This window comes from Takifugu flavidus, chromosome 5, assembly GCF_003711565.1.
Source record: "Takifugu flavidus isolate HTHZ2018 chromosome 5, ASM371156v2, whole genome shotgun sequence".
Lineage (NCBI taxonomy): Eukaryota > Metazoa > Chordata > Actinopteri > Tetraodontiformes > Tetraodontidae > Takifugu > Takifugu flavidus.
Window position 1 is genome coordinate 5,703,899 of NC_079524.1, and position 27,602 is coordinate 5,731,500.

General features: G+C 44.4%; 1 protein-coding gene across 6 annotated transcripts in view; it reads left to right on the top strand.

Annotated features, from left to right (window-relative positions):
* Positions 1–27,602, top strand: part of LOC130525836 (ADP-ribosylation factor-like protein 15) — a 53,119-nt gene that overhangs the window by 6,180 nt on the left and 19,337 nt on the right. For 5 of the 6 annotated variants that reach the window (XR_008950596.1, XR_008950597.1, XM_057033053.1 and 2 more), the window contains exons 2-4: positions 12,000–12,144; positions 12,938–12,997; positions 18,873–19,081. Coding sequence is in view for 4 of the 6 variants with exons in the window: in XM_057033053.1 (XP_056889033.1) it covers positions 12,000–12,144; positions 12,938–12,997; positions 18,873–19,081 (414 nt within the window). In the remaining 2 variants the exon portion in view is untranslated. Of the gene's footprint in view, positions 1–11,999; positions 12,145–12,937; positions 12,998–18,872; positions 19,082–19,325; positions 27,537–27,602 lie in introns of those variants that run through there. The other variant, XM_057033054.1, reaches the window with a different exon arrangement.

Sequence of the window (27,602 nt, forward strand, 5' to 3'; positions counted from 1 at the left end):
GCCTTTCTTACACAATATGTCTGTATTCCTGTGCCGCCAGTCTCTTTGATATTGTACTAATAAGGAAATGCTGCTTGAACTAGTTTGGCTTCTTTGAGGAAGTAAAGATTCAAAGAGCAATGGCGCCCTCTGTGGGCGAGTTGGGAGCACTTCAACAACCGCTGAAGAAGTGCTGAACTTGGAGCCATTTTTTCCTTAATCATCTAAATTCTTGTTGCATGTTCTCTTCAAATATGACGTTTAGATTTTCAGATTAACCAAAATGTGAGAAAAAGCAGGTTAAAAAAAACCCCCAAACCTAAATAATAGCAGGTTTTTGTGGATCATTACTTATTAAAAGACTGGGTTGGACAGAGACTTGGAGCAACAATACATTACTGGTATGTCTCACACAGACTCCTTAGGTTTAAATCTGTGTTGTTTTGACAAGATCCTGGCTGTGACTTGTGTGTTGCAGCTCCGGCTCGGCCTTCTCTCAGCAGTCTCAGCATCAGCAGCACGTTGGCTAAGCTTCACGTGTGTGCGTGTACAAGAACAAGCCAAAGAAATGCAGTTAACTTCTTGAACATCAGTATCTGAAATGCAAAATGTTACCTCGGAGTCTCTGGGAGTCTCTGATTACTTTTCATAATTGGCAGTAAGTTTAAAACTGCTTTAGTTTTCCTGCCATACTCGCTGGACCTGAACCACTGAGCTCTCTGGTGACCTCTCCATTCAGAACAACGTGTTCTGACACAGATGGAAATGTGTGAATAGTCCAATATTCCAACCCAAGTGTCAGGGTCCTGTGAACAAAATGTTATTTTGCTGTGCTGTTTCTCTGCTAGAAACAGCTGCTCTCATAAATGGGATTCTTGTTTTTTTATTATATTTTTTGTGCTATGTTAGGTTTTGTCCTGATTTTGCCACTGATGTATCTGTATTCATGCGTTCCTTGCTCTTCCCCGCCTCACCTCAAGCATTCCGGACGCGTTCCTCTTTCCTTCTCTGGTAGTTGGTCTTCTGGGTTGGTTTCCTTGGTTTAACCCTCATCTGCCTTTGACTTGTGGCACAAAATCCCGTCCTCAGAAATGCACTCGAGCATCCTCTGGGTGGAGCCATGCAGTCACCGATTAGCTCCCTCCTGTTGCAGATTTAGTGGTTTGCATCATTTCCCCTCAGGATTATTGTTGCATTTGTAGATTTCACCGGGGTTCATGGTCATTGGTTCTATATCTGACTGGGGGAACACCACAATAACTGAACATTAGACTCCTTACCCATCAAAACCACATTTGTTTAAGTATAATAGAATGTGTGAGAATGTCGGTCGGTCGTTTTTTAGTGCTCAATGCTCACAAATCTCGAGGTGCACAAGGAACGCGTTGAGCTTTTATGCACTCGCATGAAAAACCACAAAAATCAAGAGAAAGAATTTCCCTGGCTGTCTAAAGGAAGGAATGCCGTTTTCATTTTCTTCCCCTTTAAGCTGGCTCATTATGTGCAGTTGTTTTCATGCTTTTAAACCCAAAACAGACACATGTGAAGTGTTTTAAAACCTCGTGCATCATCGGTGATTAAGCCCTGAAACTATTTGCCCTGGTACTTCTTCAGCAGCTTCAGGGCGAAGATAATTCAGCCCTCTGAAATGGATCTACCAGCAGGTTAATGGCAGATGCTTTTCATTAAGCCGGTTGGGTTTTTGGACCTCGAGAAGAGCTGAGGATGCCTCTGAGTCAGGTCGAGCTGCGGAGCGTCAACGGCGCGCCTGTGATGGATCATGGCACAACTGGCGCTTGTTCTTTCCTGTCTTTGAGTAAACGCTTCCCTCTGTGCTCACTCATTTATGAAGCGTGTTTGCGCAACAGCACCATATGCACATTTATCCACCAGCCTGGGTTTGTGTTGTGACTGGAGCACATTTGAGGTCCAGGTGTTGCTTTCCGTGCTTAAACTGCACATTATTCATACTTTGTACTGTAAAAGTCATCTGAAGCCGGAGCTGTATGGCATTTTGAGACGAAGCGTTCGAGTCGTTCCATTGGATTAGGAGTGTGGAGTGGTTCGGAGAGGACTGCTTCCAGGGTTTTTCCTCCTCCGTTTAAAGGAGGAGACCGTGCATGCTCATGTCTTCTGTTAATTTTAAAGTAGGAGAACATGTGGAGTCCATCGACTTCACTCGAATACTCCCTGTGTGGCATTTAGTCCTACTACTCGGATCGTGTTCTCGCCCGCCATCTTCAACACATGTGCGCTGGGACCCCGTGACACATGTTTTGTGGGACTGACTCCATCTCCACAGCTATGATGTGGACCTCAGTATCAGTTACTAGACGATGAATGAAAAGCAGCACAATTCAGCCGCTGGCTCCGAATCATAACATGTTATGATCCAGAAATGGGCTGCTGCACTGCCATGTTGTGACTCCTGTCAGAAGAATGTGAAACACCTGTACGACGTGGTGTCGTCTGAGCAGGCCTTTGCTGAGAGAGGCCTCGGTCTGGGTTCGATTTGCTCTTGCGTAATCGCTTTAAAACTACCTTTAAGCAACTTGTTCAAAGGAAAATAGCCAACAATGTGTTGCCTGCAGCCGGATGGTCTCAGTTTGACCGGTTGAGATCAAGTCGGAGCTCCGCAGACGCGTGGAAGAGGCCGAGAAGGGAAACGACTATCATGACAAGGCAGAAACCCGTTCAGCTGTCATGCATTTTTGCCTAATTGACTGTTTGGATGCTAGTTATTGTTTTCTCTTTCCATTTTGTTGTGGAGGAGGCGCCGACGCCTCCCACTCCCCGTTTCTGACGACCAGATCTCCGTCGGCTTTCAGCTTCACCCAGCAAGAACCTTCCGGAGGTTCTTTTGATGGCAAGAATAGCCCCTGGAGATCTGGGGGGGGCTCATCGGTCTTCATTTATGTATTGGCACCATAATGCTCCTTTCCAGATTGCTGATGAGGAATGAGTGAGGGGGGGGGAACCGAATGTGTGGAGGCCGCACAGCCAAAGTGAATGTGCTGCATGTACCTTGTGTGGTGTGTATGCACGGGTGTCAGCATGGCGCTGCTTTAAAGTGTGTAGCGTGAAAGGAGAGGCCACGGACCGCATGGCGGCGCTCCTCATTTGCATAATTAACTGTTGACGCTAACTGTGCTTAATGAAGGCCCATTGAAGTGATTTACTCTTTTACCCAGTTTGCCCCTGGGAATCGGAGCGCCGCTCCTCCCGCGAAGGTTAAAACAATGCGTCTGGTCAACTTCCGACGACCACGGCGAGAAGCTCCAGAACGCCCACCTGATGAAAACAGCCGTCATAACAAGTGTCAGTTTTATTTTTATAGGGGGAAAATTTAAACCTCTGGGGTGACGGTTGATTTTTCTCTCGTGTGTTGTGACTTGACTCTAACTGAAGTTGGAGTCAAGTCACATTTTTCCAGTTCAGGTATGATTATTATTTTTTTTTTCATCATGTATTTATTTAGCAGATAGACGACCGTATGGAGGAATCATACATTCACTCACAGGAGGATACTTAAATGCAGCTTGGAAACGGGCTCTTTTCAGCTGTGGAATCCGTCTGAACTGGACACGATCCACCCAACGCTGACATGACGGAGCACCGGCATGCAGACGCGTATGCTGGGCTTTATTTCACGCAGTGTTTGTAGAAACTGATAATTCCCCGTGGGGCAATTAACCGCTTGGAGCTCCCAAACAGTCGGCAGCGACCCGGAAGTGGGGGGGCAACGGACCTAACCAGTGTGGTTTTTAGAAGTTATGACAGGTTGAATAATGAGGTTTCCTCTGACCAAAACGTTTATCCGAGTAAGACGGTGTAAAAATACTGGCTGAGACCAGACGCAAAGAGATCCATTTTATATGGAAAGAGATGGCTCCAGGAAAGAGTCCCACCCAGGACTCGTGGATCCTCGTCTTTCTCCACCGGCGAATGCCCCGGGAGTGATACGGGGGTCATTTCCCCTCCTTGAGATGAGTTCACGAGTTCTGAACGAAGCATAAAAATTTCAGTGTGTGCTTCTGCAACAAAGTTGTCAAACATCCCATCCCTCGTGATTGCAACAGCTTCGGAATCCAGCTGCCGCTGATCTGTTGTGACTAATTCTTATTCTACTGAAAACCCCTGGTGCTCCATTAATGCCCAGCAATCCTCCAGGGTCACGCTCCTTCTCTTCCTGGAAATGTTCCTCTGATCTCCTCTTGATTTCACTATTTGTGGTTCACTCCTAATAATGGCTTTTCCATTTTCTTGCTCCCAAACGTCTCCAGAGGCCTATCTGTTATCCATCACGGTCTGTCATGGGGGTGGGGGTGGGGGTGGGGGGGGGGGCACTCTCTCTGTCTCTGGCTTTTTATCCAGTTCCAAACGCTTTTCTCTTTCACACTTCCTTGTGTTAAAGAAGTCTGCAGCTAATGAACGTTTTGGTCTGAATCTTTTAGCATTATAAGATCAACAGTTTCTGTATTCTGTGATATACTGTGATATGTTCTAGTGTTGAAAAGGCTTAACGAACTGGCTCCCCCCACTAATCACCCACATTCTCGGCTCCTGCGCTATATATGAAAACAGATTTATTGTTCAGTCGGTCCCCACCTATACTCTCAAAAGGGTCTCGGAATGGTTGAGGAGAATTCTTTCACGTTTTATGACAGCTTCCTCAAGCTTGAAATGTTCCCACACTCGTTTCAGGGAGATCGGGGGCCCTGAGGTTTTTATTTATTGAATTTTTAGTTAGTCGTCGATAGTTGGATGCTGTATGAAAATGTGCCATAACTGATGTAAGTGGGACAAGTGCCCTCCCTATTCACCCATCCTTTTTATGTCTATGAGATGGGGCGCCCCCACCCCCTGTGGTCCCTGCACACTGGTTTCAGGGCCTTCAAAAGGGGGCCCCTCAAGCTTTGATCCTCTACATGGGTGCAGAAAAACATTTTTTTACCCTACGCTGTGACCAGCAAACCAAGGTGTTGGCCATCAAAATGCGCAAGTCCAACCAAGTTAATGATTCCTTCAGATCAGGAGGTTTACATAAACGGTTCCCTAAATCCGACCGCGCTCGCTTCTGCGGACGCTCAGATGCCCCATAGAGCGAAGGTGTCTTCTATTCTTGCATGCAGCTGCCTTGCTAGCACCCCGATCTTGCTTTCTTTGAACAAAACGAGCCTAATATAAAAACGTTTTTGTGGACGGGCCCCCTGATGCCCGTCCCTTCAGTCCTCTGCCTAATGTACTTTTCCAGTAAATGTCATGATACACGCAGGAGCTCCAAGATAGGCTCCAGACGGATAAATGTGTCGTGCTGGGGGGATGACTCTGGGCTGTGGCCCTTGAGTCCCCCCAGCATGTGTAGCAGACCTGCTGCATAGATTATCTGATTCATTATCTTCTATACTTGTAATGAGTGACCTTCTTCTGAGTGATTACCTTCTTAAAAAACATTGAAATGCACATAAAAGTCCCAGTGATGTCATGGTATATTGAGCTTTGAGTGCATTTTTTCCTTCACTGGATTCTTTGAATTTAATAATGTATTCCAGCCGATACTACTCGGTTAAATGGTGGTCAGTATTCTGGATGCCATTAGGATGGGCCATTTGCATACAACTATGGGGTTGTATTTACTGTGAGGTAAATGAATAATTCACATTATATGGAAAGTTCTTAATGGTAAACTGGTCCAACCATGCTGATTGCGCAACGCTGTTAGCATACGCTGTGGACTCAGCGTGAATGCATGTGAACTGTGACAGCGGACACTTGCAGCGCTACTTGCAGATGGTGGTAGAAACAAACAGGGGTACTCTGTAGGACCTCTCAAAAGAACTGTCTAGACTGGTCCCTGTCCAGACGGACACAGCCTCCCATCAAATTAGTGTTGGTCAGATTTATGGAAATGGTCCACAACAGTCTTCCTGTCAGTGACACGAAGATTTACAGCAACACCCGACCCCCATCCCCCTGCCACACAAATGCACACATACACATGTATGCTATCTTCGTGAACAGGCATTATCCCACTACGCCGCCCCCAACACACACACTCACACACTCTTATTCCCCGCCGCCCTCCATATCTTGGTCACGACTGTGCGCTACCAAGACTCTTCAACCATCAGTCCGTGTCTGTGCAAGTTGTGGAAGCAGTCGTGTATTTACATACGTGGAAGTGGGTTAAAAAGTCTGTGAAACCCCCCTCCCCGTGTGCAAAAAAAAAAAAAGGGGAACCATTCGGGGTGGCAAAACCACCCAGGCCCCCTTTGCCTCCCTAACAATGGGTCATGTCAAGGTTTCGTGTTAATCCTCTGTGATGAAGCTGGAGTGTTTTTGGGGTGATGGGCTGTGGAGGATGGTTGTAGTGCTGCACAGAAGTGTGTGTATATTGTGTATGTGTGATGAATGGGGGGTGGGGGGGGGGGCATCATGGGGTTTTAGCTTACCTTTGTCAGAAAAGAGAGCTGGAATGAGGCAGCGAGGCATCGCTGGTGCTATGTTGGTGGTTGACCAGACGGCCCCGTGTGTGTGAATTAGCATGGCCTCCTTTTTCATGTTGCAGTTTTCGGTGGGTAACCTGATCCCGGGGCCCTAGCACCAGTGAGCCCAGTGGGAAAGTCTTCCTGACAGATATCTCGTCCCCTCTCGGCCCAAATGTTTTCCCAAAGCTGCGCCGCCGCCTTTGATCTGCTCCCCTCCTGAACTACACAGGGTCACAATACTCCCATGTCAGAGCAGACGGGAGCTGCTCAGTCGCGTACAAAAAAGGGAAAGGGAGTTGGGAATTGGGAGAATAGAGTCATTACAGGTTGTTATTTCATAATCTTGGCCCATTGCCCAGTAAGACCAGTCATGGCTGTCTCCATATGGTCTGTCACATCACCTCATACTGGCTGATAGAACCCCCCTATGCAGAAGTACTGTTCTGCCTTTCTTTCGCGTGAATATTCTAGTATTTGACTTCAGTTATTAAAATTTGTTTCTCTTCAAGTTATTTGGCTTTTTAACTTTTATCAGTACATTATGTGTACGTCGACAGTACGTCGCCGTGCTCTGCAGTGTAATATGCAATGTGTGGTAACAGACCGCCGGGGGGCGCTGTAACTTCACTCCGTAATGTCCTGTGTGTGTTTTCGAGCTTTTCTCCTTGTCCAGACACCTTAGCGTCAGTGCAGCAGTGTCGGAGCTGAAACCAGGGTCCTGCAGACACCACTGGGGTGGCTGAACGGGCTAGTGGGTGTGATGGTGATGGAGGGAGAGCAAGCAGATGCCCTTTCAGTATAAAGGAGATGATGCGTCTGTGAAACGGTGACAAGTAAATCAGCTTCAAAACAGGGCCGGCTCATACGCAGAAGCACAGGGGTAATAGATCGTGGGCCATTTTGTCAGGCATGGTCTCTTTCAGCGGACGGTAACATCGAGCCGGTGCCGGCTGCTGTGATCCCTGCGTGTCTGTCGAGCTCTGCAATAGTGACAACAATGATCATTTTGAAATGACCACTATTTGTGGGATGGTACACTGCAATCTACTGCCCCATTTAATAGTTAATTAATAAATGTGCTGGTGTCCTCCCTCCCTTCTTCTGTATTTCTGTGTGCGTGTTCATGTCTGTTTGTATTCAGATGCCTGTTTGCACAGCCATTTATTTCTGATGCAGGGGTATTTCACTTTCCCTACGGGGATGAATAAAGTACATCTTAATCTTAATTAAATGATTCCTGTTTTGAAGTCTTGCATTTCGTTGCCCAGCTACCTAGTGCACACCACAGTGGCGGCTACCAAGTACCAAGTTTTTTTGTTATGGTTCCATTTAAGGTTTGAAGAAATGAGTCATTTTTGCCTGTGGCAACAACCATCACCCAGATGCTCGTGCACGTGGTTGAAAAAGGGCGTTGAAAGAAGCGTTGGCAAGCCACCATAATTAATAAAAACAGTCATGATGCGTTGCTCTCTGTCCCTTTCGTACACAGGTGGTTCCGGACCGGCTCGCAGATGCAGCCTTTATATTTCAGGATTCAATATCTTGCTCAAGGACACTGTATCATGTAGTAAGTGTGCAGGTCTCCGGGATTGAACTGACAACCTTTGTATCACTCGAGCTGTTAATGATTATTCATGGGAAAAGTCCAGTGAGCTGCCTCGTGTGTCTAGCATGTCTCTCTTAGCCCTCTAACGAGAATGGCACGCAGGGAACCCCAAACACCCCCTCCCTCACTGTACTGAACCACATTGTGCCCCACCGTGCCCCCCCCCCCCCATCCGACTTCAAAGCAAATAACAACAAGGAGAGAGAAGATGAATGAGGTTGAATGAATGAAGGAATGAATGAACGAATGAATGGCATCCCCTCCCCCCTGCCTGGACGTCCCCTCCACCATATCTTCCTCTGCTCGGACTGCTCCCCTCCACGTACCGCTGCTTTGGAAGGCTTGTGTTATGACTGTAGCCAGTGTGTATTACACACATAACTCTTAGCCAATCCTCCGGTGGGATGCCCATATAAAGGAGTGTCATTTCCAAAGGTCAAGAGTGAGCCATGCACACAAGTGTTGTCCCGACACTTGGTCCGGAAAAATAAAAACAGCCTGCTTGCCCGTCCTCGTCCTGTGGTGGGTATGACTGTAGAGGCAGGTGTCTCAGATGTCCTTTCCCATTTCTCCTTATCTCTTGTTTCTTTTTCCGCTGTTGTCGGGAAATCCCAACACACGGCTTGTGTAAAGCCTGGGTGGATGCGGCGGGTTGCTCTTTGGTGTGCCTCGGTATAGGAGGTAGTGGAAATACTATACTGCAGATGTAAACAAACATCATTTCCATTGGTTATAACTGTTGAGATAGAGCCTCTAACCTCGGTCAGTCGGACCTTGAACTTCTGAGGAAGCATTTCTGCTCCTGTCCGGACTGCCTGTTTCAGCTTAGCAACCTCAGCCTGGAGATGAACTGCAGCGTTGTCTTGCAAGCCAAGGCTTTAACAATCCTTGTAGCACTCACTCCTGACCACAAAAAATGTTTTCTTGGAAAATCCAGCTGTCAACACCACGTTTTTACCTCTGTGTCTTACTCCCATGAGTAGCTTCGCACATGTTAAAACAAGGGCAAGATGCCCTATGGCAGCCATCTACAGAAGAGGACATGTGTTGCAATGCTCTTATGAAACACTAGGGGGAGTAGACCAAAACATACCGTTATTAAAATGAGGTTAGTTTATAGTTGTTTAGTGTAATGATAAATGTCTGCAGCAATGAAGCCTGACAAAATTTGTAATATTTTAATATGGCTGCCTATTAAGGGAGTTTGTAGTGATCAAATGGGTCATTATCTTGTTTCAATGGACTCTACTGTTACTGGTTTTCTTGTTTTTTTCCACGCGAATCGGTAAAGGTTTGCCGTTGTCTTTTATGTCTAATCACCAAATCAAGGTGTCTGTCAGTAGTGCTGGAGAATGAGCCTTCACGGACAGTCTCATTTGGCATCTCCCTTGTATCAAATCGCAACGTTTGTGGTTAAAAGGACAGGGCCATGACTTAGGTTAAGCAAAGGGCTTTGGACGTATTTATTTTTCTCCTGTGAGCCTTTTGAGCAGCCTCTCCTCGTCAATCTTGTGCTGTCAATGAGGGCCAGAGGTGGGTGCTCCCATCTCTGTCTCACTCACACACCCAGTGGCCGCTGTGTACACGAGGACCCCAGGGTCGTGCCCTGGATGATCCTTTGGAAACTCATCTAAAGCATGTGCTCAATATGAATGTCCTGTTAGTCCTTTCTGCTCCTTGATCCTTAAATGAGGCACTGTTCCAATCTGGTGCTTTCTTTACCGTACAGATAGACCATAACCTTGACCTTCCACGCGTTTCCTCGGCTTATGCGTGTGTTACTGATCATGCCATTTCCGTGGAAGTGGAGACTATTTCCTGTTTGAGGGTTCATGGAAGAGTCGGGGGGGTCAGGTTGCCGCGGCGTCGTCTGGTTCTGATGAGGCAGATTCCCCACATCTCCATCAAACGGCAGCTCCGCTTTGGCATGGCTCTAAAAGCTGACCCTGGCGATCGCTGACGTCTGGGGCTGTGATGGAGAATCGAGGCTATTGGACTCTCTTCCACCCAGCTTGGATGAATCAGCGGCTTGGTCAATATCTGAGTAATCTTCCTAATTTCTTTCATTAATTATTATTAATTCACTATCTTGTGTTTTAATGCACCCATTTCTTCTTATCTGTTTCTCATCACTACGGTATACATTAGTTATTTTGTACCCGTGCACACCTGGAGAAGTAGTTCCTGTACTCTCGTGCCTGTTTTCCTTCTTGTCAGTCTGTGATTGAGCAGATTAGCTGTGTTGAAGTGTGTGTGTGTGTGTGTGTGTGTGTGTGTGTGTGTGTGTGTGTGTGTGTGTGTGTGTGTGTGTGTGTGTGTGTGTTTGCGCCTTGTTCAGACTGGTTTCTGTTCTGCTAATAAAACCCTTTTTAGTTCTGAATGTTGACATTTAAACCGCACAGCTTTTTACCTGCATGTGATGCTCAGCAGATCTTTCCTTTCCCTCTCATCAACGGGCTGTCTGGTCTTCCTGGAAGTTTTAAACACTCTGCTCAGTTTTCTTTCCTTATCGTATCAACAGCTACGCAACGCTGCTACTCTGTAGGTGCTGGAGGGTGTCTCCGTTTCTGACAAGCATCCATTTGTGTTTTATCCCTCTCTGTTGCATCATAACCGAGGTGCTTGGTGTATTGTCAAGGTTTATAGATACGAGAGCAGCGCGATCCAGCGTGGGATCAATGCCACGTGTGATTGAATCCCTCTAAAGTTTCAACATGCCTGGAAATCAAATGCTGCGGTTTAATGTGTGGCTGGAGCCACGTTTTTACCTCCGCGAGGAGATTATCTGACAGCCGGTGTTTAACTGTCTGCCTGAACAAAATAACTCTTAAAAGTAAATAAAAGTTTCAGGAAATGTTGATAATGGGCCAAAGACGAGCTAATGAAAATTTAGTGCTGCTCTGAGTTGTGGAGGGACCTGGACCTTTAATCTTCCAAATATCAAAGCCAAAGGACTCTATGTTTTGTCAGTGAATGTTCTATTATCAAGGTCCAAGAGAATAATCTGTTTTGTAGACACATCTGTTTATTAAATTAATATAAACAGTTCATATAACATGTTGTCAAACCATTAATACTTTAAACGATCAATTAAATGATCAATCTCAGCTGTTTTCCCTCATGACTGATCACGTCTTGCTCAAACTATCAGAAACTTGATGCATTGTGTTGTAGCCATATGAAATTGATATACAAACATCATCATACTGTTTTCTTTTTATTTATAGCTATTGCAAAATCCAAAGATACAGACACATTTCAAAGTAACTGCCTTTAGATTTTATGTCTATTCTTGTCTTTGCCAAAATGCTTTAAAAGTTTGCTTAGTGAATTGCATAAATGGAACCTTTTGTGGGCATAAAAACAACAGGTTAAGTGTTTTCCTGCGCTGACGCGAGCATGCTAGTTTCCAGGCGTGGACGCTCGTCCTGTTGCTGCATCAGCTCGGTTTACTGAGCACTGATTAATTTAAGGAGGCTTATACCTTCAAACGATGTAGTTTTTGTTTTTATCGGATGTTCTGACACAGTGTTATGGTGATTTGTTCTGCAGAGTGTTGTGTGTTTTGCTGGAAGGGAGGACATGAACACCCGAGGCGCAGAAGTAGAATGGAAGTAGTCGTTCACAGAGCCAATCGTTGAAATGTTTTAGGCTTGCAAGTGAGCAAATCCCCAAACTGATTGGGCTCAGTATTCCTTCCACAACTCCTACAAATGACCTAGACAGATGTCTCTATGATCTAGCCTCCATGAAACAGGGATGCTTCCAAAAAAGAAAAAACCAAAGTGAAATTAAGGTGCATGCAAATGATAAGGGATAAAGAGGTGTCGACACTGAAACCTTTACTGTGTGTGCATATATTTGATACACTGTGATATCAGGATCGTAAAAAGACTGATTTGACGTGTTTTTGGTTTTTTTTCCAGTGTTTTCGGACGCTGTGCTGTAAAGGACCACCGCCACCACGACCAGAATATGATGTTGTGTGCATTGGCCTGACAGGTGCAGGGAAGACAAGCCTGCTGTCCCGGTTGTGCAGCGAGGCCAGCGATGGCATTGTACCCACAACAGGTATGTACAAATAACCTCTCTCATGCTTATGTTCAGTCATTTTAAAGAACGATGTATAAGAAGCCAATAAACAGCCTCTTTCTTGATTTAGGTGGGAGTCGAGGGTTTACTATGTCCATAACAGGAGGCTTTAGGGTTAGCACATCAGACTTTTTGCCTTTGCTCTGTTTTCCATACATGTAGTGTAATCCTTCAAGGACACAAGGATTTCTCGTCCCTCTCCAGGTTATATCAGCAATCAGCTTTGAGCTTTCACAGAAGCCCACCTTAATTTAGTCACTGTGCACTTTCACCTGTAGAAACTCCATATAAACTATTCACCAGGGAGCTGCCCCTAGCTGCTAGCGTGTTAGCCGCAGTGGCTCCTTTAAGGGCGGACATCTGTTAAATACATCGATTGCTTACCTTAGCAGAGAATTATAGCAGCAACTTGTCTGACTGAGATTTAGCTGTCAGAAATGTGAAAGTGGAAAAGACTGAAGAGGAGATCTCCTGTTTTATTATGTTTATCGCCACATGATTTCTGATATAATCCGCTTACACTTAAAATGGATATTTTAAATATTTAGAAAATTCATCATTGTTCTTCCCAGTTTTCCTCCTGTATATGAATGTTTAAAGTGAAGGAATTCCTCTTGCTACAGTCTAGCAGGATTTGAGCAGCATTAAATCTCTTCCCTCATGCTTTCCATGTCCCCCATCATTTGGTTGGGAAGTCCGTCTCTACCCGTGTTAGACAGACAGTATTTACTTGTTAGTTCAGTAACGGAGTTCTTTTTTCACTTCCTGTTAGGTTTCAGCATCAAAGCAGTGCCATTTCCAAATGCCATCCTGAATGTAAAAGAGCTTGGAGGTAAGAAACTGGTGCAAACATGACCCAAAAGAGCCTGATTTTCACTTTTCTTCCATTGGAAAACCTTTTTGAGTAAAACCTGTTATGAATATTATGACTTTTTAAATGCAGATCTTTAAAAAAAAGCTTTCTTTGTACAAACTGTTGCTTAAATCACATTGATTGTGATAACTGATTGTGATGAACTTGTGCTGCTTTTCTTTTTTGCACCTGTTCCTCAGTATTTGTTTTTTGTGCTCCAGTAGCATCACTTTTCAGTGGAGGCGTCACATTGGTGTACAGACGTCAGACCTGTTAATGTTTTGCAAAGAGGCTGTATAAACTGCACACCGTCGTTCCTGGAAAATGTAGAGCACTCTAGGAAGCTTTAATAAGCACAGGCGAGGGATCTTGAAGGGGAGATACGTAAACAGAGCCAATGTAGTGGGAGGCTTCCAGTCCTTAAAGGGAGACTTGAGAGCGGGACACATTTCTACTGTCCCTTCCTTACACAGCACACAGAGCAGTGACGCAAGAAAATTGTTTTGCTGATCACCAAAATAATTTGTTTTCTAGCAGTAGAGGAAACAGGTGCAGGCTGTGAGAGGTTCACCCACACTTTCGTCCTTGAAAAGGTGCAAAACACATGAGCGCATACGCACAAAGGCACCGGTGGACCACCAACAAGGCTGCTACCACATTTGGACTGAATATATATAAACACTTCAAAGGAGTTTTCACATTTTGCATCGCAGGCAGCACCTCTGCTGGTTATCTGTACAAATAGCAATATATCATTTGCACCTTATGTATGTAACTGATGCCACAGCTGGCTTACTTTCTCACCTTTAGTGCTTTTATCTACTTCTCCTTTGCATTCCTCAAAGGCGTATTCACACAGGTTACATAATAGAGTTGGTATGTACCACTGTGAAATAAAAACACAACAGCCTAAACCATAAAAAGCACCACTTCTCGTGGAGAAAAGGGCTGCAGGCCAAGATGAAGGCAGCACGGAGAAAAGTGAGCCAGACTGATCGTTATTCCAGAATAAGCATATTTCACTCCCAATAGCCAGGTTAGATCATGAGAGTAGATCTACCAAAAGAATTTTGGAAGAGGAGTAAGTAATGACAGGAGCAAAGTGAGGCAAGAACATCACAGATCACAAATTGGTGCCTTTTGAAGGTCACGTAAAATGTGGTTAGGGACATCAACCACAGCTAGAATAGCAGATTACTAGATTATAGCCACTGATACCACCTCCATGCCAGTGAGCTAATGGCCAGTTGCTATTAAGACCTGGCCCAGGAATCTGATCCACCGATGTTCAAGCAGTGAAGCTCCTCATAAAAGAGAATACAGCTAATGAGCTTATAAGTGACTAAATCAGGCAACGGCGAGCTGAGGGATAGAAGCAGACAAGAGCAGGAAGGAAAGTAGGCACCCCAGATTAAAAATGGTACAGAAAACTGGTGCACAGGGACACAATTGATGGAATTCAGGGTCTACCACACCAGAGGGGATTCTGGGTCTAGGCTAAATGGAAACGACTGAGAAAAAGCAGTTAACTATAAGGTGTAGGATGTAGGTTATAAACATGTGGAATGATGTATGTACAACTGGATCTTAAAGGTGTTTTCAATATGGAGAGGCTATTCAAAGCATCACGTGCTAATGTTAGTCTAGCTGAGAGGTGTGAGAGTGAATGAGTCCAGATCTAACACCTTGCTTATATGAATTATATTACATAGAGATAAATAACTGCATAAAGGGTATAGATCACCAAGCTTATAGGTAACTTGTGTCTAACCTGTACACCCGTAAGGTGTTGCTGCTAAGCCGCATAATGTATTTTTAAGTCTCCTTGACTTGAGTGTGCAGAACAGATTTTCATAAGCACAAGCTGTCCTTCAAATTAGAGGCAAAGCAGCTTATGGTCTGGCAACTCTGATGGTACGGCGCTCCTAAAGATTCAAACTTTATTCGCTCCTTCTCATCAGCCAGCTTTGTTTTGGAAAATATGCACTGAAATCATCCATGAGTTTTAAGACAATCTGTTTCTCAGATTCACAAGTCAACCCAAGTCTGCAGCTCAGTATTCATCTGACTAGAAGTCTGTTGTTTTTAGATGAAAGACACTGAGAATTCGTAGCGGGAGCTTTTGTCTGGCAGGTATTTTGCTGCTATTCTGGTATGTCAGGTATGGGGGTTAGATAGGAAGGGCACCTCTGGGGAATCAGCAAAGGACGTCTTAAAGTGCGTGTGTGTGTGTGTGTGTGTGTGTGTCTGGACAGTGACATGACGTCAGGTCTAGACACACCATTTCACAGTATTCATTAACGCCACACAATGACCGCTGATGGAGAAGTGGTCCTAATCAGCTTTTTTTTCTGTCGGTGCCTTCGTGTTGAACGTTAAACCTTTGCATGCACAGTAATCTGAAAGAATTTTCCATCAGCTATAATATTTAGATTTGAGTAGATTACTTATATAATTTTTTGCAAGTGTATATTTATCCGGTTTACAGGCAGCAATGCTGTAGAAATTAGTTCTTTTTAGGAGATGAGTGTTGGAATGAATCCAAAGCCAGTCCACAGATGAGATATCTCAAAACTCTTGTGTTATAAACTAGTTGTGTGACTGTTGTCATTTTCTGGTGTAGTTTAGTTTCCCACAGGCAGGATTTAGAGCGACATAGGTGAATTTTTGGTCGGATGTTTCAGCCAAAACACAACATTGGTAATCTGGTGTGGGGGTGGCTTCAGTTGAAGCTGTTTTGGTGCGCTGGTTCTGGTTTTGTTCTGTGTGTGGTGTTAACCCTGGTCCGCACCAACCGCCTGGTTTGAGGTAACAGCTTGTTGGTGTCTTCAGACGTCACGGTTCAGGAAGATTAAAAGCAAATGAGCAGCACAAGCAGATGATACAAAACTCTTTTTCCCTGTTCTGTCAGTCGTCATGGAAACATGACGCTCTGCCAGTGGTGTGGCGTTTGGACCAGAGTGAAATCACACTGCCTGTTTTAGCTGAACCTTTTTTTGTTCTATTGTGGGTCTTTGGTCTGCATCTGTATGTGTAAAAACGCCCTTAAACAGGACTGAAGCACCACGGAGGGTTTGACTGATGCAGGCAGTTAGCTGATGTAATTTATTATTAATAAAATTGTCATTTTGGTCTGTCATTCACACACTCTGCTCCTGGTTGTCCACGTCACGGGGAAAATGCTTGCAGATGTGTTTTTGTCCTTTGTGTTTTTCTCAACATCGGGTCCATGAGGAAGAATGTTCAACTGTGTGAACCATAAATCTAGATGGGATTCAAAAGTTTTTTAAAAACAGATAGTAACTATGTCCAGTTGTGGAAATATTGTTTTGTTACGTGCACATATGTAAGCAATTTCCAGTAGTAGAATCTGGCCTTAAATATGCTAAAAACTTTTATTGGAAGTATGTGAGCCCATCGGAGTCAGAAAGCACATTTGAGGTTTTTATAGATTGAATGTGGTCCTTATTACTTGTACATAGGACCAAAGCTTTACAACACTGTTACAACAGTGCTGTTGTGTTTATAACATGTGGACGTGTTAAATCTGTCTAAATGGTACACAGATAGAAAACAGCTTTTACAGTTGACTTTGGAGATCGTGCGTGTGCAATAACAGCGAGGAAGTATTAATGCTCACATTTCTCTAACAGACACTTCTGAAAGTAATTTGCCCAATAAAAGTGGCCAAATTATTCCTATGCAATAACACAGATAATTAGTTTCAAATATTTAGAGGTGCCACATTTCTGAGCGTCGGGCTTGTCACTGGCGTGCACGGTAGAGCGGAGCTGATTTGGGTTTTGGGCCAGGCCTCGCACAGGAAGTGTTTACTCTGAAGAGACGCAGCTGAGGCTGCAGGTTGATGGGTGGTTCGGCCGCTGAAGTGTTTTCCACCTCCCTCGCGCCTCAGCCCCAGCTCATTCCTCAACCAAGTAAGCAAAGCTCTCGCCAGGACCTCCCTCCGTTCTCGCCAGCCTGGCCGCGTTTTGTCACGACGGCGAAAAACACGCTTGGTTCCACGTAGAGAAACCACGGACGCAGCCGTCGCCAACGACCAGGACGTTCGACAGTCGCCACATTAGTAACAGATGAAAACGAGACAGTTGCAATGAGTCATGTTTTAAATGGACCATCAAACAGTTGGCAAATTAAAATTCCACTTCTGCTGTTGCACTCGGCTCGAGCGTCTAGCTGTGAGCTGCCGATCTAAATATAGATCATTTAACAGTTGTTTAAAATTGGTTGTCAATCAATTCAGCTCCAACCCAAAAGCACGTGAAGGTCGTCCTGAAGCGTTTGATTGATGCAATGTAGCCAAAGAATCGCCCCGCTTCAGTTTTAGAAATCCCGCTGTCACCAATAGGTGGCAGAAGCCGCCAACAAGATTTAGTGAGCCGTGCCGGACATTCCACCATTTCCAGACAAAGATGACACAAACTACCTAGTCAATCTCTCAAGTGGCACTTTGTCTGATAGGTTTCCACTCCAGAGAGAGGTGTGAGCGGGGGGGTGGAAGAATGGGGGGAGAGCATGAGGGTAGGGAGGTAAATGTCACTGACAGCACTCTGTAATGGTTAAAACATTTACCAGCCTCACGCTTTGTCACTTCTTGGCGATTACCTTACTATGAGCAACAATAACAACACAACAGATCGCAAGATTGCAAAGGAAGTGACCTCAGCAGATGGGGGAGGATAATTTTAGCCAGATAAAGTACAACCCCGAACAACACGCGCATCGCGGAACATGTGTTAGAACCTCGTGTGTTTCCATGTTTGCGGGGGCTTGCAATGCGCGCCTCGGTCAAAACATGTCCTGGAAAACACGAAAAAGGCGTTTCATTAGATGAATGAAGCGTGAAAGAGGGTTTTTAGTGCGAGACGGCGATAATGAAACCACACAGGTGGTTCAACCGTGAGAAATTGTAAAGTTCCCCAGCGTTTGTGATTAGAAGAGGAATTTGAATCTGCAGAGAATCTTTTGCGTAGTTTTCTGGTTAAGGCCGGAGACTGAGGTCAGCCTGTGTTCAGTCACAACAAAGGAGCAAGATGTCCCAGTGTTAGAGCAGCATGAGTAACGTGGAGGATGTGACTGGCATATCGGGATTTGTCAGCGTCTTGGACAGGGAGTGACATCAGACGCTGTCATCGGGCTGTCGATGCAAACTTTTCGTACCTTACTTTTTCCATACGTGCCGTGGAACAAACATTGCCGGTCCCGTTTACAGGTCTGAGGTGAAGCGGCGACGTAAGAAACGGGGTTTTTGCTGTGTTTCTGAGTTGAAAAGCAGCGCTCGGTGTGAGAGGGCCTCTGGTCGGGGAGAGTTTGTTAATATTTCACAAATCATTACGTCATTACGCTTTTCTCCAAATTTTCTGATTAAGTCGAGCTTTGTTTGAGGGACTGGAACAAGAAAAGGCCACACAAATCACTTTGTTGAGCCGATCCAGCAATCAGCAAAACGAGAACTATAGCACATCTGCGCGTCGGTTCCTGAACATTGGAGGCGGCGAGGATAATTGTCTTCTGCGTTTTACCCGTAAATTCGACTACAGACGCCAGATCATTGCTGCTATTACAGAAAATGTTTCAGGCTGTGAGTTGGACCTGAGCTCATGACAGCACGTCAGGCATGTTGAGATATTTTGTGGATACAGTCGAGGTTGTTTGGTGTCGAGCGAACCAGCGAATATTCTTCCTCTTAATCAGAGCAAACACAAAGCCTGCTCTGTCAACGCAGTGTTGGGAAGGTCCGAGCTGTGCGCCGCTCTGAAGGACGTATTGTACTGGCGGTTTATAATGTTGAACTTCCCAAAGCTTCCCATTTAACAGCTTCCCATTTTGTCTATAGGTGCTGACAACATCAAAAAATACTGGAGCCGTTACTACCAGGGGTCACAGGGCGTCGTGTTTGTGTTGGACAGTGCCTCTTCAGATGAGGACCTGGAGGCAGCGCGTAACGAGCTCCACTCTGCCCTTCAGCACCCGCAGCTCTGCACACTGCCGTTCCTCATCCTTGCTAACCACCAGGACAAGCCCGCTGCAAGGACGCCAAACCAGGTAATGACAGAATCCATCCCACTTAGATAAGTTACACGTTTGGGCAGCTTCCAGGACCTATTGCTTTTTGAGCTGTTCTTGAAGAAGTCCATCAGTCTTTTAGTCTATTTACGATATGGTTTTATCTGAAATCCTCTTTTCTTGGACAAGGCACCCCTGCTCAGTTCTTCCACTGCTAATCCATCTTCAATGAGACGTCAAACTTGGTTATTGCTTTAAAACGACTGTTTTGATAACTCTCAAGGAAGGACTGGGATGCAGTGGGAAAAGCACCGCTGCCCCTGCTGCAGCAGGAACAAAACTACTGTCGAAGGACTTTTGAGAGTCATGAAGATTGAGGATCGCGGGCCTGGACAGAGATGTGTCTGGCCGTTGGATGACTCAGGAAAGAGGAGTTGGGGCTTCGCAGCAGGGGATCAGACTGCTAACCTTGACTGGGGACATTACTGGACGGTGTGGGAGGAACACTTGTAAAAACTTTCAGGCTTGACAGACGTGCCCTCTGCGGAGGAGACAAAGTTTTATGACTTACAAACTTTGCATATCTTTTTTATTATTGATAATTAGAAAGCTCCCGGGGGCCGGCTGCCAGAGGTAAAAACAGAGTCACATTGAGATTCAAAAGGCTGTTAATGTTGTCGAGCAGTCGTGGTTGACATGCCTCCTCATTGTTGTGAGCATCACACTTTAAATCCTCCTGAGGAAGTCGCTTAGCCAGGTGTCTGGGAAAAGAGGGTTCAATTCAATGTTTTGTCCTGCAGTGTGTACAAAAATAATGGGAGGATCATTCTGATTATGGAGCTGCACTGCCTGATCCAGGAGATGTGAAGAACAAAACCATGATGGCAGAAAGATGTTCTTGAGCTGAGGAACCCACATTAATCTACAAAATAGATATATCCAAATTTCCCACTTTGTGCTCCAGCGTGTCCCCCGGAACTCCTTCCACTGGTGTTTTTTAAGCACATATTAAAATTTCATTACAGCAACCAATTCCAGCTGTCTGCACCAGCTGGATATTAATCATGTCTGTTGTCAAAGATAAGGAATTGGGATTTTCATAGGGAAAGGTCAAAGGTGAACCTGTTGTAAACATGATACGTTACATTACCTCTTTAATTTGCAAAGATGATGATGATCAGTGATGGCACTGACTGTGAGATAAATCATCCAAACCTCCACCAGAGGTTTACGTGTTGTTTTCTCTCCCAATTGACCGTTCTTTCATGTAATGTTGCAAGATTTCCAATCACATCTCTCACTTTCTGGTAAATTCATCTGTTTCACAGATTACATGAGCACCATGTGCTTTCATGATGCTTCCTTTTTCTCGTTGCCAGTAATTATTTCACGAGAGGGGTCACTGACTTTGGAGCAGATTCCTTTTCTTGCAATCCAATTTCCTGTTTAGTGTTTCTCCCCTTTTCAAGTCCGGCTCCAAATTTTTCGCTGTTACTTTTAGCTCTGCAGAAGTTTGTTTTCTTCAGAAATACGTATAACGCTTACTAAAAATATAAAATAACGTGAGGCCCGTGTGACACCTGAATCATTTTTACTCGACTTTTCAGAATGCTGTGTGTATGAACCCGCTTCTATAGACAGAAAATGCACTAAACTGATTGCAGCTCTGTGCTTTAGGCCCAACAACCATCGTTTCTCTGGTGTCACTCGTATGGTCTAATTAATCCAGTCTGGGAGCTGCACTCACTTGCCCAGCGGTCCTGGCACGATACCCCTTTGCCGTATTTGATCCGTCATCGCATCAGTTTCAGCAAGTATCGACTTTCTGAACTGTGTGCAAACACGACACGTGAGATTGGGGACAGAGGGACGAGGTGAATGTCAATTACAGATCTTTTTGGCACCGCGTGGGGACGAGCCATTTCAGTTCATGTCTTATGTAAAGTGAATTGATCAGCTCGTGTTATTACTGATACAGTTGGTTTACTTTTGCCAATTAACCATAGTAAGGATGGCAGAATGGGGGTATTGTCTTCTGTCTGTTTGGGTTGGCAGTTGTTTTATATAGGAGACACACAAAGCAGTTGCTGGAGACCCAGATTCATTGATTTTGCCATGTGATTTGACTGACATTGAAAATGTGTCACAACAGCACCTAGTGGTGGCTGCACACAACAGGGCCAACTTCAACCAGGACAATTAGGATAGTTTTTTAATTTAAGTTTTGTTGAATAAATGAAGGGCAGTTTCAATGAAAAGTTAGATTTCCATAATATTTTAATTATAAAAATGACTAAAAGGAGAACAGTTTTATAACATTTAGGGACAACTAACTAACTGCAGCATAATGATTCATCATATATAAACTGGGGTTAACAGAACCGCAGATTATTTTGGACAGTGTATAACATTGTGGAACATTAGCAACAAGCTAGCAGATTTTGTTTCTTTTGTCAGGGGTCACTCAAATTGAAGGTTTATTGCAGACATGTTGTGCTTAAACTCTTTGAAACTCTTGGCCAGATGCCACATCTGTGGGAATAATGATATAATTGGAATTAAGATTTGTTTGAATGCATCATTAATGCTGGTTGTGCATGTCTGCAGAGCTCCTGTGTCCTTCAGGCCCCACCTTCTCCATGCTATGAATATTTATGTGTTTCGTGACTTATTGATAGAGGCTGTCCAAATGCTTTAATATTAAATGAAAGTTACACTAAGAGTACCGATGCTGATTTCAGCCAGAGGTGGCAAAGCTACAAAGATACTAGTTTCCACCAGATTTTATCACCCTAAACATGGGCCATTAAATGATCTGGAATACCTTTGCCCTGCTGAAATAAAGGAAATTATTAATCCTACAAACCCATGCAGATTACGACAATAAATGTCAAGAAGTGCCTGTGCAGTCATACGTCTCTGGCTCCAAAAAAACACAAATGCTTGCACCCTGAAAGTACACATATATGTGTATCCAGTATGCTATGTCTGTTTCCATTATTCATTAGCATTTCCTGTAGTTTTTTTCCCCGAGTAAACAAGTCCAGCTCAGGGTCACTGCACATTGCTTTGAGACGAGCGGAGCTACTGTACTTTTCTTAAACTTTGACGTCATATAAGTTGTGCGCTGTTAGCTAGGTCACCGGCGGGTTAGTGGACTAACAGCATAGTGCCGTACGTTTTAGAGAAATTGAATGCTTTCTTTCCTTTAACCCTTCCCAGTCTGTTGAGTAATGAATTATACATTGATTGTGGGGGTGCGGATGTTTTCAACTTTTAAATGCAAAATAAATTGAAGGAATTTGGAATCATTACACAAAAGTGAAGGTAATGAATTGCACTTTGTAATAGAAAAAAGTAAACGTTCCTCTAATCCGTAACATGTTGGAAATACTATTTTCAATAAGAGTTATAACCACTGTAACAAGTTGCTTTGTAAAACCTAGTCTGGTTTTATCCTCGGTAATCCCGTTGAAATGTTTAAACGGGTTAAGCACATCTAAATGTTTATTTGACAGGTCAGTCTAAATTAAAACAAGAAGTCATACGTAAGGTCTGTGTATACCAGATGTGATGCATGGATTTAATGCTGTACATCCACACAGAGCCTTCCGACCCCTCATTCACACATGGACTTTAAAATTATGCCTTTTTTAGGTTTTCCACAGTTTAGTTTAATTTTTAGTTTAAATGCATTTTACCACCAAAAGAAAAATCATAATATGCTATTAAGTTAGATCATTTGGAAACACTTATATGTTTAATTCTTTAGCTCTTGGATTTTGATATTTCCCTAAGCCTTTTTAATTGTATTCAACACGACAGAAGGAATTTTCCACGATTATGCACATAAACGGACGTGCATCATCTTTCTGCTGGAAAATTCTTGTTCATAGTTCACCTGGTGGCAGTGATAAAATGCAAACACCATGTGTCAAAACCTGAATAACTTTCTAGCCACGTGACCTCCAACCGTCCCAGTCGACCTGTTTAAGAACCATCGCTCTACTATCGAACCCAAATGCAGTTTGAACTCCAAAAGTGATGGTGCGTGTGCCCATGTCTCCTTGTTGACCCTCTTCTTACAGCAGCCACCCTGTTGACAGAAAGAGGCGGCTCATTTCCTCCACACGTGCACGTGTATTTTCGCATTGCTGTTTTCTGGGGCGCTCCTTCTTTATGGTGTCATTTTAGTGACCTGTGGTGTTTCTGGCACTCCTGGACTAAAGGGTGAGAGAAGGTTGCAAAAGGGTAATGCAGCTCAGTGTGGCTGTTAAGGGCTCACTGGGGCCCTCTGTGCTGGTGCCAGAGTTTTTCAGGGTGGGTCTGGAGGAGGTTGAAGGAAATGTGGGACAAAATTCCTTGTTGACATCAATCTCCTGCCTTTGGGGGGCCCAAGGAAGCCAGGGAGGAGTGGAGGGGAGGGTCGCCCTGTTGATATAACACCTCAACAAAGCAGGTCTGTTTGGATGGATGGGACTAATGGACTGCATCCATGAGAGCGTTTGCATGGAAAACGCTGCCAGTGTAGCCTTTTTATGGTTTGTCTTATCTGAGGGAAAAGATGGCAGGCAAACAGAAGTGATGATCCAGTTCAGTGCACGTCAAAGGGCAACAGAGTCCGAGAAGAGAGCACATAACAGTTTAAAAAAAAACAGGTGTAGAGCTGCGTGTGAAATACAGGAAACAGGAGTGGATATTTTGATTTTAAAAAGCAAATGCAGGATAAAGAATGGAGGCTAATATCAAGCACAGGAAACTCCCCTCCTAAAATTAAAGACAGAAACGTTGAGCCCACCCTCAGACTCTTTTCTCTTTCATCTTACTCACACAAGCTCAAGTGGATCCGATCTAGAACAGTCCCTTTTCCTTGGGTGCCTTGCGAGAATTGGAGCACATCTGTTTTCAGTGTATCAGAGCTCATTGCGGTGTTGCTGGTACCTTTCAGACGATTGACACTCCGCAGACGGGCAGCCGGTCGGATGCGTCACACACTCGTCACTTTATCTGCTGCAGCATTAAGTGAGCGATAGAGTTTTGGTGGAAATGGTGACGTGCACGGGCCGCGGATGAATTGCTGAAATGCCTCAGGTATACCCAAAAGGGACTCATTTTCTACTGAATGGAGGATGCAGAGGATGCCTTCAAGGTTTTAAACTCTGCCATTTCTTCTTTCTGAGCGAGGCTTTCTGCTCACTGCCCTCCGCTCTTTAGACTCTCTTTCTATCCCAACTGTCTCTTTCTTCAGTTTTCAAACTTGGAAAGCTTTCACTTTAAATTTGTTGACTCCCACATTGTGAAAATGTGTAAATCATTACGGACCAGCTACTAAACAGCTGAGCAGCTCTTGGTGCAGCCTGTTCTTTTCTCCTGTGGCTCAGAAGAATGCGGCTTACACAATAGTGCAAAACTCCAAACTGAATCCCATTCAGAGTTTTATCCAATCGAAGCCCGCATGCCCATTTCTCTTCATTTTCATCTTCGTCAGCAGGAAATTTATAGACTGCGAACATTTGCCCCAGTTTGATAGAGTTGTTTCCGACTTGTGATGAGTGAAACCGTCTGTGACAGCACCAGATTAGCCTACCACTACAGATTAAGTGGGTGGTTGGGTCATGGTATAGGGATATAGTTAGCTTGCCTTTTTGTCTCCATTATCAAGCTTTCTGAAATGGAGTGGGTGGAGTGGTCGGGGGTGGGGGGTGAGCTTTTTGATCATTGATCTCCGTGACCCTGTTTGAAAGGTCTTAATCTCAGTTGACCTTATCAGGGAATTTTTTTTTGAGTGAGGGTGACGGAGTGGATATTTACCAGGAGTGAGGATGCTGTGGTGAAATTGACGGGGGTGTTTTTCCACTCGAGTGGAGATGGAGGGATGTAATGAGCTTGCAGGGAATGTGAAAACATGCATGCACACGCACACAATAGTATGCAAATCTGAGGTATGGAACTCAATACAAGCTTATCTTTCTGAGTGTTTAACCACAGGCAATCACAGCCCAGCAGATTTCACCACCAACGTTTACATAGGCCACGCTTACCTGTGCTCAAAGAATTGCAGAGGAGGTATTTTCCTCTAGCACACACATGCCTTCAACCTTCTGAGGGTTTGTTGTGCAATTTCGAGTGAAGACTGGTCGACATCACAGAAATATGTGCTGCCTTGATTGATACTCCAGATAACGGCTGATGTCAGTGATAGCCAGTTGGCATAAATAGAATCTACTAAAGATGTTTTGGTTTTGTTTCCACACAGATGTCTCATTTTATCCTCAAAGGTTCAAGGCCCACTTCATTTAAGACTTTGTGCCTCACGTCTTCAGGGACATTTAAGAGACAATCAATAAAAGGGTAAATATTAACATTTAGATTAGCGGCCACAGAGAGTAGGAGAAAAACATCCGGAATTGTTTTCTTTGAGTCCCCCGCCTGCTAATGAAGTGACTATCGTGATGAACTTTTCTTTTTGAAGACACTCGCCCGAGTGTCGTCAGACGAGGCGTCTCGCTCAAACGCGTCGGTCTAAGAAGCAGCTGCGCGGATGTGCTCGTTTATTCAAGCGCTCGTGTTAAACAACCTCTGGTGTTTTTCATCAACAGCTCTCGCAGCCTCAACTCCCTTTCATTGTTATGTCACACCCCAACGTGCACACCACAGTGTCATGTGGTCAATTCGGCACTCGCCCCGAGGAACGCCGCAGCGTTCACGAACACACCAGATGTAGACGCACACGTATACAGATGCCGGAGCGTCACTCTCCATTGTGGAACTGGAACTCAGAACTAAAATCTCTCCATTTTTAAAACAAACTCATGCAACTTACCATAAAACCAACAAGAACGCTTTTGGAGCAGAGGAAACCCGCAGCGCCGGGCGAATATAATGATGTCTCTTTCTGGTTTCTTGTTTTGAGGTGAGATACTGATCTCAAGTCGTGTTACCCAAGATCCTCAGCGTGTGCACAAGGCCCGAGGAAACGGGAGCGTTCCAAGGAAACAGAAAGCTTCAAATGAGAATGTCATTGCCCCAGAACACCCCTCAGCTTATCTTCCTGCCATCGTCTGGGGCTCTTTATCAACACACCAATTGTATCCAGGCAGTTTTAATATGCAGCCTTCCTTTGACAGTGTGCAGGAAAACAAGTTTGTGGATTTATTGCCTCATTTAGTAGAGTCTTTGGACGGCTCCTGCCTTTTCATTCATTACCGGGGTGAATCATTTTAATTGATCTAGTACTTTCAGGCAATAATATACAGTTTACAATGCATTTAATTACCTTAAAATAGCTTGTGTAAGTTAATCAGGATTCTCATCCGTGAATGCTGTAAAACACTCCAGAAAACAGATGGACGAATGTCTGGCAGTTATAACTTATGTTAAAATATATAAAGATGCCATATGTTCACGTCCAGAATAAAGTGGCATGTTTAATAAATAACTTTAATTTAACATTTCCTGAACCTGCTGTTTTAGTTTGCATTTTCAGGTTGCTGCAAAGACTCTTGGAACCACACATTGTTTACATTTAACAATAGCATTGTTGTTATTACCAGTAATTTAATAGTAGTAACAGCACAGTACAGTAACTCGAGTACCATCCCTTAGGAGGCGACTACCTCCAGATGTTCTCTTCCTATACTGTACATTATACCCATGTACATTAAAAAGTAAAAGGCAGAGGATCCCTGCACGGGTTGGATTTCCCCTATAAAACCACTTATTTTGCCAATGTTTTTCATCCCTTCAGAAGTCCTTGAAATAGGAGCCCTTGAACACGGCATTCTGGATAAAAGATTAAGAACTCCCTCACTGTCTCCAGATATGCTCGCGCTATTTTCCTTTAAAAGCAACTCTTTACCTTTTAGAGTCTCCCTTTTATTATTTAGAAGATCATCGCGGAGGGTGCTTTGCTGAATATTTTCACTGCTTTGGCTTTTGATCAGAACTTCGTTATGTCTCAGTTCATGATGAACTTGAGCTTTCCGAAGCTTGTTGGAGGTCAGCTAACGGGCGGGTCCGCGTACGTGCATCATGTGCAAGAGCTGCACCTTCGGTTCTCTGTCTGTCCTGCAGGCCACTTCCTTGCCTGTGATTGCAGACCAGACTGCAGCCTTGTCATGTAACATCAGTATAAAGCTGGTGCCTTGTGACGCTTACGGTGGCTTGCCAAAAGCTAATTGTGCTAATTGGCAAGAGCCAATCCTGTAACAAGGCTTTGAGGGGTGACCCACCGACACAGATGAAAGGGCTAAGATTTGTCAAGGACTTGTGGGTAATCGGTGCAGCCGTTGACCTGTAGGCCAAGAGGGCAGCACTGCTGCATCGTGGTTAGTCTGCGTGTAAGAATATGGCTCAGAAAATTACCTTTAGAATTCTGATGTGAATTTTAACAGATCATTACAAGTAAAGATTTGATTCCAACATTATTATCAGGTTTTGCTGTGGGAACGCTTTTTTATGAATCACATTAAAAATTCACCCTTTGTTTTTTCAAGCAGCTTAAAATAAAAACTAATAGTGATGCTACAATAAGTTCTGTACATATTTCAGTCATTAATTG